Source organism: Gastrolobium bilobum, unplaced genomic scaffold (genome assembly GCF_033153095.1).
Source record: "Gastrolobium bilobum isolate Gb01-03AN ecotype WA unplaced genomic scaffold, APGP_CSIRO_Gbil_v1 utg53088, whole genome shotgun sequence".
Classification (NCBI taxonomy): Eukaryota; Viridiplantae; Streptophyta; class Magnoliopsida; order Fabales; family Fabaceae; genus Gastrolobium; species Gastrolobium bilobum.
In genome coordinates, this window is record NW_026895232.1 from 73331 (window position 1) to 87036 (window position 13706).

Genomic DNA, 13706 nt, shown 5'->3' on the forward strand with positions numbered 1-13706 from the left:
GGGACGGTTCTGACGCAGGCGATTAATGTTGGATACCGGTCGAATAAGTCGCCCGGCCCCAAGCTCAGAACGCCGCGAGACGCAACGACGAGAAGCAATCCGCGAATTTCGCGAATCACCAGATGACCTAAAATGATCCATCCGTGAAGAGGAAAGGCTGGCCCCCTCGATTGTCTCTCCTGAACGCCATCTTCTAGATCTTACAGACGAACGCCCGCCTGATCTAGAGTTTCCCTCCCCAACTGCTTCACGGCGTGCACTATGAGGATTAGAACAAGACGCCTCGCCAACATAAGGGAGGACAGGCCCTAAAACTCTCTCGGGAAGGAGATTCTGAATCTCCTCTTCACTAAAACCCAGAAGTTCGGGTACCTTGCCGAGGGGAAATTTCTCAACCCCAGGAACCAAAGGACGACTGGGGGCACGACTAGCAAGATGTTCTCGCATGGCTGGCCCCACAGCATCGTCTTTCATTGACTCAAAGGCTTCATCAAACTCCTCTTCCATAATTTCTAATTCTGGTTCAGGAAGTATGAGACCAGGGATGGGTTCAGTAAGCCTAACCATCAACCTTCACCAGAAGGACAACAGAAGAAAACCAGAAAGAAATAAGGAAAGCAAAGAAGAAGCAACACTATACCTGTAATCGCATAAAAGGAGAAGAAAGAAGACCGGCACAATCACGCTGAACCGAGTAGGAAATAGGCAGGAACGAGGAGAGCACAACAATATGGTTCGCGTAAAGAAGGACCCAAACAAAGGGTCTCCCCCCTTTTTTAAAGAAAAAGGGGTCACGCACGTGCACGTGCAAGCTCCCCTCACTCAACCGTTGATGACAATCATCACACAATGGGCGGTGAGATGAGGGACAGAACGACGAATGAAGAGGACACGTCACCTTTCAAAGGGTCATTTCGTTCGTACACGTGTAAACCCTCACCACTCAACCGTGAGATGATACTCTCATCGTGCAATGGGCGGTTGGGATGATGGGGTAAAGGGTCATTTCAAGAAAACACGTCACCCATCACTTCGCATTAATGCGCCATAAATAATGACGTTTAGATACCTGCAAATGGTAATGATGGACGCAACTCATCATGACAACTCCTCGAAAACTGAAAAGCCTCCTAAGAGTGCCAGAAGTGGCAGCCCTTTCGCTTACATCATCAACCAATCACCGTCACCAATAAGAAGTTACAACTGTCACCAAAAGGAATCGCCCGCGTTCAAGTATTTCGCATCGCCAAACAAGGCGTCGTCAAATCCTACTTACCTTGGCATCAACATGTGCTCGTTACCAGGCTGGGGGGCTCCTGGCGCCACGGCGATAAGAGGAAAAGAGTAATTTCACTCTTGGAGGACGCCTAATTAGAACGCCAGTCATTCCAGAAGAATGAAAACCTAAAATACCCTTGGAAGAGCTGAAGACAAACTGTCACTCGTCCAACATCAATCAAGGTGATCGCCCTAAAGGTAACACCCAAGGCCTTTAACTTGGCACCATCCTACGGTTGCTGTCAAGCTGGGGGGCTCCTGTTCCGGATGGCCCAAGCACTGGAGCGGCCAGCTGCTCAGGTCCAATCCTCAGCCTTGTTCCGCGTCAGCCCTTAGGGCTGACGTGGACCCTCACGACCTCCAAGACTGCAGCACGTCCAAAAGATGCACCAAAATGTCCCACCTTGGGACATTAACCACAAAAGGCAGTCGCCATAAGCACCGCAAAAGGAATCTGCCCCTTTGCTCAGTGCTGACATCGCCTGATGCAGTGGGTGCAGCGCTGCCATTGTGGCAGCGCCAACCGCGCCTAACATTGCCATCAAGGGAGCACATCCGAAGGAGGGTTGACCCCCGCCTCACCAACCCACACCATTTTCCTTATAAATAGCCCTCATAGGCACGGCAGAAAATCATCTTTTATGTACTGTTATCATACCCGTTTATCTTAAGCCATATACTTGTTATCCACCATTGATATTTGTTTGCTTATACTTGGAGCAATACCCTCTAGCCTGGTCATTACCTCAGCTAGGGGTACCATCCATACAGTAACATTATCCTCAAAGGGTACATAGTGGACTTATAGATTCCAACGGTACACTGTCCATATCCAATATGCATCTTCTGCTTCAAATGTTTCCAGCAAATCTCAAGTAGCGTTACTTTCCAGAGTAATGACGTATTCCAACAGACATTCAACAACCTATCCAATAGAGAATAATCTGAACAATGATGATTAAGAATTATAATTCAGATTACTAGAATCCAAAAACACCAAGAAGACATAAGAAGGATTAGAAGAAGCGATTAATCTAATGTTGTAGGAGATAAATTATCTCCTATATACATAAAAATATACGTGTGACCTATATTTTTTTTTTTCCGCCTCTCTTTTCCTCACATAACTTAACATATTTTTATATATATACAGGAGATAAAAAAAATTTATCTCCTACGACGTAAAAAAAATAATCCCTTAAAAGAAATCACTAAAAAAGTGATGATTAAGAAATTTACGTTTCACACAATACTAGAAACCAAGAAGACGACCACCAAAGAAAGGTAGACAGACTCTCACAGGATGAATTAAACTCCCTGCTCTGACATCTTATTATTTGGTACTAGTGTTTGAAACTTGAATTGTTGTCTAAATAGTTGAAATCACTAAAAAAATCCATTTTGCTTAAGTTTTGCTTTAAATTATTATATATCAACTGAAGTTAATATTTTATTTTTCTTTTAATGAATTAGATTATGTACACATCTCTCATTTAATGCAAGACATTCATTTTAGTACATGAGTTTCAGCATCCAACTCACGGTAGTCTCAGTAAAGCAAACGGATAGTGGAAAACTAAATAATACCTTTGAACTACCATTGTAAACCTGGCTAGCCACGTGATGTTTAAAATCATAAAACCATTAGAACACCAATCAAACAGGAGGAAACTTATACATAGCAAAACATGAAACCTCGTTAGATAGTCAAGAACTCAAGATAATTTAAATAGCATGCTACCTACATACAAGGGGGCACTTAATTTAATAATAATTCTGGTTCAAGGGGCACTTAATTTACCAATTTCAAACAGCCCAAGGAAGATAGAGACAGAATACATCCAAGTTAAGAACAGCGAAATCCAAATCTGGCATTATTATTTCTGACCAAAACTGGAAATGATTGATGCACATAAAAATTCTAATATTTAAGCACAATAAACTAGATGCAGAGAATCTTAATTCTACCGACACCCTATTTAGGACTTTTGGCTAAGTAGATTGCTAGATATAAAATTTTGAACTGAACTGCTTGAATTTGCCAAACGGTGTAATAGTAACTAAGAAATTAATTTGGGTGAGAGAGGCAACTTCGTTTTACTAGGAATCTAAGTTCCTTCGTTATGTAAATATTCTGCACACTAGGTGCCAAACTCAATACTCAAATGTGCATAAATTATCCTAAGCAACTATTAATTCTCCCTTTATGACCAAAAGATTAAATTGGTCTGAACCATTTATCCTAAGTAATTGGGAACATAAGATTCAGAGGTTCTAGGTTCAACCACAAGGATTCCACTTTCAAGAAGATTATTAAAGCAGAATTTTAATTAAAACATTCTTGAACACTAACCATTTTGTAACTCCATAGTGACTATCCAAAACATGAATGCCTATATATATATATATATATATATATATATATATATATATATATAGGGATATTTTTACTACTAAAAAAATTCACTACCAACTCACTACCTATCTAATCACCATTGGATTATTATTTTTTCTCTCTTCAAAAACTTTTCAGTATTCTCTCTCTATAATCCAATGGTGATTAGATAAGTAGTGGGTTGGTAAGAATTTTTTGATAGTAAGAAAATATCGTCCTTATATATATATATATAGAGGTAAAATCCTTTGACACCAGTGTCAAATTTGAAATTTGACACCTCCTTTGATCTTTTTTGATCTAATGGCTCTCAGAAGAGGTGTCAAATTTCAAATTTGACACCGGTGTCAAAGGATCCTACCTCATATATATATATATATATATATGGGGCAGGATATTCTTACACTGGTGTAAGAATTAGAAGTCTTACACTGAATCTTAACCATTGATCCACTTGTATCTAATGGCTCACATTACTAAAAAATTAGAGCCCTTAGATATAAGTGGAATCAACGGACAAGATTGAGATTGTAACTTACACTGATGTAAAATGATCTTGACCCTACATATATATATATATATATTGTTGTTGTTTACATACATACATTGGAACATTACATTCAACATATAAGACTGTTTCCTCCAGTAGTTGAGTCAGAATCATTACATCACTTGAATCCTTACAGCCCTTAAACAAAATATCCCAATGACACAATTCTACATACCATAATTACAAAAGATATAAGCCTTCACTCTTACTATCAAAACACCTGTACCGTTCAGTTCTGTGAGCCCACTATGTATCCTTGAGGGTAATGTTATTATATGGATTATACCCCTAGCTGAGGTAAAGACCAGGCTTGATGGTATTATTCCAAGAGGTAGCAAGCTGATATCAATGGCAGACAAATAGTAAGAGTATGACTTGGAAGTAAATGGGCATAATAACAGTACATCAAAGATCCTTTTCCCTTGTGCCCAAGGGTGGTATTTATAGGAGTCCAGGAGGCCGATCCGTTAGGGCTTACGTATTGGAGGTCAACGCTCCTTGGGATTCGTTGTGAGGAGCTGACACGCCTGGTGCTGCTGTGATACAGAGTCTGCTCTTGGGCGGTGTCAGCATGCGGCAGCAGGGCGGTTTCCACTTATGGTCTCTGGGCGATCCGCAGAGCATATGGGGTTCCAAGGTAAGACATTTTGGTGTCTTACCTTGGGAGGTGAGTTGCCTTGGGACAGGCGTCTAGGGCCAACCGGTAGGGCTGACGTGTGTGTAACTTGGGGTTTTGGGCCTAGGTTGTTTGGGGCTCTGCGAAACTGGGTCATCCATGTTAAAAGGCCCTTGGGCTTCGAATGTGGTTAAGCCATCCGGAACAATACCTAATAGCTTAAAGAGTATCAAAATAAGAAAAACAGCAAATTTTCATATTTATTCAACTAAAATTTCCAGTCCTCTGACCAGCTTCATTGTCATGAGCTCCTGAAATACAAAATCCCCGAACTTACATCTCTTCATTCACGAATATTTATCATTATAAAGTGTGATTATCAGCTTATAATCATAATGCTGTTTTGTCAATGTTATAAGCAAATCTGTTCTCATTGTGTGACTAAAAATTCAGACGTTTACCTTAGCATTTTTGGCAGGCCATAGTACTGGTTCTTTTGATACAACCACCACAAAGGATCATTCGATTATTGTGCTATAGAACAAACAAACGATTATTTAGGATGTGTTTCATATAAGTTTCAACTATAATTCCGAAATGTAGCTGCTTGGTGTGATTGAGTTTCCGTTCATCACAAGTGACTTTGAATCGACTTTTGAACATATTGGAGAAATTTGAAAATTTTAATGACAAACCTTATTTTTTTAGATATATCCACCAGGTCATACTTAATGAGAACAAATTCTTTACCACTTGAACCAATGGTTGTTGATACGAGCCATATGACAATCCTCATTGATAGATATTACTGAAGCTTGTCTGGCGTATTTGCAAAGTAACTATTTAAGCATAGTTTTGCATTCAGGATGTAATCTCAGTGACTCTTTTATACTAGCACACTTGATGGATATGCCTTTTTTACAGGAATATTTTTTTTTTAACAAATTTTGTATGGATAGCAATATTCATCATGACATTGCATCGATTAGAAAAGTAGTTTACCATGCATATATAAAAAAGATTATTTAATTAAAAAAAAATTGCTGAATTATACGCATTAAGCATACCATTCAGGGAATTAAATTACAATAAAATGAAATAAATGCCATTTCTCTAGATAACAAGTCAAAATTAAATGTTTACCATGCCGATAAGCAACAAAAAGAACGTCAATATTCTTCCAATTAACACGGTGGAAGCTGAAGAAAGGTTGTGTGCACCCACTGTATATACAGATCAAGTTGTGTCATCCTTCACTTTAATGCTGGAAGAGCCTAAAGAATCAACAAGAAATGCTAAGAACATCATTCTAGTAAACATAAATATCAACAAATTTAACCCGAAAAGCCAATAGAAGAGTCATAAATAAAGGTAGCTACAACAAATGAAGCCTGTTTTGGCCAAGCTCTCTTAAATTTATAAACCTTTTCTTTTTCGAATTCATAAATCTCAAAAATTTAAAAGAGACATGAAAATGAAGTATAGAGGGATGGAGTCATCGAAAGCAGAGATGAAATATGATTCTCATTAAAGAGCAATAAAAGAAACAATCCCAGGTGATATGATCTGAACAACATTGGATTGTACATTTAGCATATAAATAAGTAGGGTACTCACAATTGTAATTAGTCCATCCAATGACCATATTTTCAAGATCATATACGACTAATTTGTTCGACAGCACCAAATCTGCAATTAGAAATAATTCAAAGTTAGTAAATTATATAGTCAACCAACACAAGTAGCACTCATTCCAAAATGATTAAAACTAGCATCGGTTAGGTCAAGCATATATTAATTCAGCATATTTTACCACACAGGTGCAGTAAAAGTATAAGGTACAAACATAAGTATATGGAAGTTCTTCATTCAGCAAAAAATTGCTAAAACATATATCAGAATCAGACTCAATAGCTAACAGTTTATGAAAGTTCTTAATTTAGCATAAATAGCCTACATACATCAGACACAGTTAAGGGGGACTAAATGAACAAATCATGCCTTCTGCAAAGTTATACCAAGAAGTCAATAGATTAAATTATAAACGTAGTTTAATTCTAAAACCTCACCTACAAGAAGAATCCTTTCTACTCTTACTTTGGTCTACGCTTTTCTGCCAGCCAATACAATACATGTCCTCCTGGGGAAAATGAAGACAAAATAATATAGCATTGTTGAACACCTGAAACAAGTTTATCAAATCAAGGTTTTCAAAATAAAATGTTGCATATATATTCAAAAACAAATCGCATTGCTAAACTCTCCAGATGGCAACTTAAATCATCATTGTAGTCAACAGTGAACGGAAGATAAATAATTAGACTCTTTAATTTTTTCAATCCCACAATGTGACTCAAAGACTACACCATTTAATAAGCATGTATGATAAAGCCAATGCATAAAATACCCTGGTAAATTTCCGAGAGGGGGAAATCAATTCAGGTAACAGGTTAAACTTAAGAGTATAGTTTTCATATGAAAAATAAACATATTTGTCGTTTGACTATTTGCGTATCTAGCAGCCAGAAAGCTTCTTAAGTCAGAAACTTGGTACATATAAAATGAATAATCAAATTCCCACTCACTTTAAGCAGGAACAGGTAGTCGTGAGGATAAACTATCAGAGAAAGCCCCTCAAAGTGAAACGTGACAACTGGAAATCCATCATCAAGACTGCAAAATTACAATGGTCAAAAAGTTATATGCCAGATAATAAAAGTGCCTTCTTGAACTGATGAAACTTAGGTTCATTAGAACAATTCATGGCTATTATTATTTCTGTATTTCATAAGACTATCTTGAATTCTATTCTAGTATAAAATCCTTTGTATATGTGGCAGGAAAAAATTAATAGACTTCTAGTCTAGTTAAAGAATCATATATGAGATTATTGGTTGATAATCATCCTAAACAAAAGAGCAAAGAACTACAAAAGCCCAAACAGAAAATAAAAAGGACTGAGGAAGGCAATCTCAGAATATTATTTTTAATACATGCATGCAATGCATCCTTGTCTATTAATAAAATCCATATAATACCAGATTAATTACTTATTAACAACCTAATCAGTAATTTTAAAGTCAACAAATTGATTTAAGTCATAGCTCCGTCCCTGCTCAGGTTCAAAAATAATACAAAAACACAGCCTCTATTATATTTAGTAAATCCTAAGGGAGGGGAGGCTGTTGCTTCTGCACCCAGAAAATTACATGCATAACATACTCAGACAGTAATGAACTGCTCAATCAAGTTCATACATGACCCCACAATCTCCTATACAGTTAGTTAGCAAAATCACAAGACAAGAAAGTAGAATTGCCATTAACATTGGTCAGACATTGGTTGGAAATTGAACAAATTCATATAATAGAGTACGTATAAAATCAACATATAATTTTGGTTTGAACAAAACCAGAAAAAAATAAAAATAATAATAAAAAATTATCAGTATTGCAATCAATGTGATGCAATCCATGCCTCAAGTATAACCATGAGATTTCTTGTTTCCTATTCTACTGTTGTTATGGGTTTTATCACTGCTGCCACATTTGGATATATATTATCATTGAATGTAATAGCAGTCTGATAATTATTGTGGAAACTGTTATATAAAAATAAAATAAAAAATTGATCAGTATTGTGATCATTGAGATGCATTCCATGCCTCAAGTATAACATGAGATTTCTTGTTTCCTATTCTACTGTTGTTATGGGTTCTGCTGCCACCATTGGATAAATATTATCATGGAATGTAATAACAGTCTGATAATTATTGTCGAAATTGATATCCCAGAAAACTAAACAAACAGGGTAATTGCTTGATAAGTTGATAAAGCATTTAATTCAAAAAGCAAGTTCATTGACAAAGAGAATGGCCTTGAACTGTTAGTCTGTTATGAACAAAGCACAAAGCAAAGTCACAAAATATGCAGTAAATTTAATCCATAAAATCCTCCAAAAGGAAGTGAACTCAATAAATCTTTGGTTGATCCAAAATCTGGCTTTCTCACCATTGAAATATCAGTCAGAAACATATTCGTACTACATAAATCAAAACTTCTGCCAAAATTTAAATGGCCATTACTTAATTCTTGAACCTACAGATAATGTAAAGCTCCAATATACTAAGATATGAAAACTTGTGTACCAAACCCACTTCCCCGCCAAAGGAAAAACCTCCTGACAAAAACAGACAATTAAACTAAAGGTCAGTCAAAAAAAAAAAAAAAAATTACAATAGTAAAAAGAAAAACTGTCTACATCATAATTTATGGTTTCCTAGAAATACAAATGAAAATATGTCTAAATTTCCATTTGAATCATCATATAAGGAGAAATTTTACATTCAAAAGTACATGCAACATAAAAATGTATCCAAGACATTGCATTAAGAGAAAGCAGATGAATTACATATCATGCACGGCGTTTACTCAAACGCCACGAATTTGGTTCGTGGTATCTATCATAGAGTGGTTCAATACGCTCTTGACGCTTTCGCTTGCTCATCTTTGTAGGATCTGCCACTTTGAAGAATCTTGGAGCCAATTCAACAAGCCATTTCGGGTCAATGACAGTGACTTCACGCATATATTCCTTAGTTGTCATCACAAGTTCATGGTAGATGACCCAGTCTGGCTGTCTCTGGAACAAAGCTGAACTTGGATGGATATATACAGGCTGGTTCTCAACAAGGGTTCTGTAACCTTCCTGGGGGTCCTTTCTAGCTGCATGAAAAAAGAATCCTGCAGTGATAGCCTTCCTAATCTTGGTGAAGTTTTTACCAGCACTGACAACATCCAATTTGTACCTGAATATCAGTGCAGATGATTTAGAATACAATTTAATTTACAAACAATTTTGTGCAAACTTAATGCATAGCACTAAAAAGGGCAAATGTAGAACACAGCAAAAACAAAAATGAAATCAAAGCAAATAAAAAAATTAGGATAGATAGATATCTTACTTATCCATGATGGTGAGAAGCTGTTTCCTGACATCCTGTGCTCTTCTCAATGATCGAGACTGAACAAAGTTCTCAAAACACCAGGGCCCAGAAAAATTCTTAGCTTTCCAAGCCTCATAAACAGCAAGAAGTGTAAGATGGTCACCCTCTGGCTGGAAAAACTTTGCTCTCTTCTGATCTGCTTGGGCTTGCTTTTCCCTGGGTCTGTAAAAAATATTGCCAGTCTGGATCATGGCAATTATGGTCAAAATTTCATCACTGCATCCCAGGTCCACACTGGCAAGCAGCATCTTGGACAATGGTGGATCCAAAGGAAATTCCGCCATTTTCCTCCCTAATTTGGTTAGGAGGCCCTCTTCATCCAATGCTCCAAGACTGTAAAGCTGCTCCATGGCGGAAATAAGTGCCTGGGGTGACGGTGGATCCATAAAATCAAAGGACAAGAGATCATTTATCCCCATGGCTTTCATATTAAGAGTAGTTGTCCCCAGATTTATCCTTTGAATCTCTGGAATTGAAGTAGGAGACATCTCATTCCTGTATGCACTCTCAGTATAGAGGCGATAACACTTACCAGGACCAGTACGCCCCGCACGTCCAGCTCTTTGTTTGGCTGATGCTTGTGAAATTGGAGTTATCACCAAAGAATCAAGACCTTGCTTTGGGTTATAAACATTTTGCTTCGCAAATCCAGGATCAATTACATAAAATATCCCATCAATAGTCAAAGAAGCCTCCGCAATGTTAGTAGCCACGACCACTTTCCTTTTCCCAGGAGGAGCAGGATCAAATATCCTAGATTGCATTTCACTAGGAAGGGCACTATAAACAGGTAAAATGATCAGCTCTGGAACATTCTTACCTAATCCCTTCATTCTCTCATAGAGAGACTGGCAAGCAAAATCAATCTCCTCTTGACCAGTCAAGAAGAGAAGTATATCTCCTTCAGGTTCTGTCAAGTGAATCTGTAGGACAGTGATTAAAGCTGCATCTAAGTAATCACTTTCTGGTTGTTTAGTATAAAGTACCTCCACAGGAAAAGTTCTCCCAGGAATTGTGAAGATGTTACAGTTAAAGAAATATCCTGAAAATTTCTCAGCATCCAGAGTAGCAGATGTGACAATCAACCGCAATTCAGGTCTACGCTTCACTAGCTGCTTCAGCAATCCAAAAAGAACATCAGTGTGAATAGTTCTTTCATGGGCTTCGTCAAGCATTATAACAGAATATTGTGAGAGATTCTCATCAACCAATATTTCCCTAAGAAGCATACCATCTGTCATGTACTTGATTACGGTATCTGGCCCAGTGCAATCCTCAAACCGAATGGCATAACCAACTTCCTCTCCCAATCGACAACCAAACTCTTCCGCAACTCTCTTTGCAACTGACATTGCAGCCACCCTACGAGGTTGAGTACATCCAATTTTACCTCTTGTGGTGTAACCGGCTTCAGCAAGATACTGCGTGACCTGAGTAGTCTTACCCGAACCTGTTTCACCAATCACCACCAACACCTGATTATCATGGACAGCCTGAATCAATTCTTTTTTTAACTTGTAAATTGGCAAACTCTGCCTCTGTTCTTGAATAGAAAGCTTTGACCTTTGCCCAAAAGTAATGGTTTTACCATAGGCATCCTTCTTCCATTCTGGCATATCATAGGCTGATAAGCCAACACCCCTAAGCTCCTGGGCAAGATGCCTTTCACCTGACTCTGGCATAGGATCTTCCCACGGACGATTGAGATCCTTTGGAATTGAATCAAGCATTGTGCGTTGTTGTTGTTCTCGTACTTCCCTACGCTCCTTTATAAGTGCAGACTGAAGTGCAGCAGCACGACCAAGAGAACCTTCTGGATTCTTAAAAATCTTAACAGGGGACATGTCCGACGAGTATCTGCTCTGCCCTTGCAAGAAGGCAGGTTCATCCTCATTCATCTCGATCTCAAGCTCTTCCTCAGCACCTTCCTCTTGGTATAGCAACCCATCTCCCTCGTCATCATATGTTGGATACTCTGCAACACTCATAACACCCGAAGCAATCAACTGTTTCGCTTCCCATCTCTCCGGTGAGCTCATCCTCTTCAAAGGTCTCCGAGAAGAACCAGCATCATTCTCTTCCACTATCCTGATACCTGAAAGCCCTGTCCTCGAAACTGGACCATCCTTTGAATCCTGCGGATTCATCCGGAAAACATCATCCTCGGAGCTCTTCTTCAACGGAAGAAGATCCTTGCCAGTGTGTTGATCAACATCCCTCATTGAAAGACTCAATTTCTGACCAGAAACCGATATCACCTTCACATAAACCTCCTGATCCCGCTTGACAACATCCTTAGCATTACTAATCCTTCGAGTAGCAATCTGAGAAACATGCACCAAACCCTCCTTCCCTCTAAAATTATCGAACTGAACAAAACACCCTGTATCCATAACCCTCGACACTCTTCCTTTATAAACCTTATACAACTCAGGTTCAGTAGCCACATGACGTGGATCCTTACAACCTTTCCTATCACCGTCATCAACATCATCATCATTCTCCCTTTCACGTTCATTCTCTTCATACCCATCTCTCCTGCGCCTGTCATATCTATCTCTACGTGGATCCTTACGACCTTTCCTATCACCATCATCAACATCATCACCATTCTCCCTTTCACGTTCATTCTCTTCATACCCATCTCTCCTGCGCCTGTCATATCTATCTCTATCTCTATCTCTATCTCTATCCCCATCCCTATCCCTATCCCTATCTCTTCCTCTTCTCCTATGATCCCTTCTCTCATCTTCATCATCTCTATCTCTAACCCTCTCTTCTCTTTCGTACCTATCTCTGCGCCTATCTCTTCTATCTCTGTCTCTGTAACCATCTTCTTCATCCACGTGTTGATTTTGTTTCTGTTTGGCCTCGGTTTCTATCTCCTTCTGAAGCTCCCTCACTCGATCCCTATCATCTGCAATGGCCAAGGCCTTGAACTTGGTGCCTTTGCCGGTGGCGCTCTCTTTCTCTTTCTTCGAATCCTTGGATTTGGGAGGGAGAATGGCGTGGATTATGGTAAGGAGTGTTCGGACAAAGTAATCCGGCATCTCAGCACCGTTCTCCTTCAGTTTCGCATCGAATTCCTCAACATTCTCCGACGATCGACCTAAATCGGTGATGAACTCGGCGAGTACCTTGTCGCCGGTGCCGGTGTGGGACTCCAACTCGGTGCAAACCTTCGATACAAGCGACAAGTATTCCAGCTTCTTCAATCCATCCTCTGGATTATCCACGGCCATAGCTCGACTGTGTCTATGTGAAATGGATCGGAGATTCAGAAAACCCTAACTCTCAAACCTAAACCCTCGTTTCGTAATAGAAACTATTTTAGCTTCTTTTTTTTTTTTTTTTCTTAAACAATAAATTGAAGGTCCTAGACTCAATAGAAGAAACAAACAACACAGCACGAAGGAACACTAAATTCGATGGTGAGTGATACACACACAGAAACAAAAGAAGAGAACGAAAAGAAGAAGCCCAACTCACGAAAAGGTGCGCCAAGGCCCATGCTGTAGTGCAACGCGTAGGCGACGCTTGAGAGGCTCAGTCGTTTTTGTTTTTTCTGTTAAGATATTCTATTCGTTTCAACTCTAGTCAAATTTGTCCGAATTTAAGCATTAAAACTTTAAATATCTCACAATAATAATATTAAGAGGGTCAAATAGACACTTTTATTTTAACTGCTCAGTTTTCTCACATCAATTAAGCTACCATCATTTGATATCATTTTTTCTTTTTCTATTTTTTTTAAACAGTTTGTCTAGATGGCATACATTTTGCGACTGATAATCATGAATGCTTTTAAATGTTTAAAATTCAAATTGAATTTTGTTTAATGCATTGTTTGTATAAAGTTTTC

At 38.5% G+C, this 13706-nt stretch overlaps 1 protein-coding gene across 1 annotated transcript; it reads right to left on the minus strand.

Annotated features, from left to right (window-relative positions):
- Positions 1 to 5886: 5886 nt before the first annotated feature.
- Positions 5887 to 13232, minus strand: LOC133300894 (probable pre-mRNA-splicing factor ATP-dependent RNA helicase DEAH5). The gene is made up of 6 exons (XM_061500479.1): positions 9803 to 13232; positions 9250 to 9646; positions 7425 to 9018; positions 6909 to 6979; positions 6457 to 6528; positions 5887 to 6113 (listed from the first exon to the last, which is right to left on the minus strand). The coding sequence occupies exons 1-2, from the start codon at positions 13084 to 13086 to the stop codon at positions 9253 to 9255; spliced, it is 3678 nt and encodes a 1225-aa protein (XP_061356463.1). The 5' UTR covers positions 13087 to 13232; the 3' UTR covers positions 5887 to 6113; positions 6457 to 6528; positions 6909 to 6979; positions 7425 to 9018; positions 9250 to 9252.
- Positions 13233 to 13706: the final 474 nt, after the last annotated feature.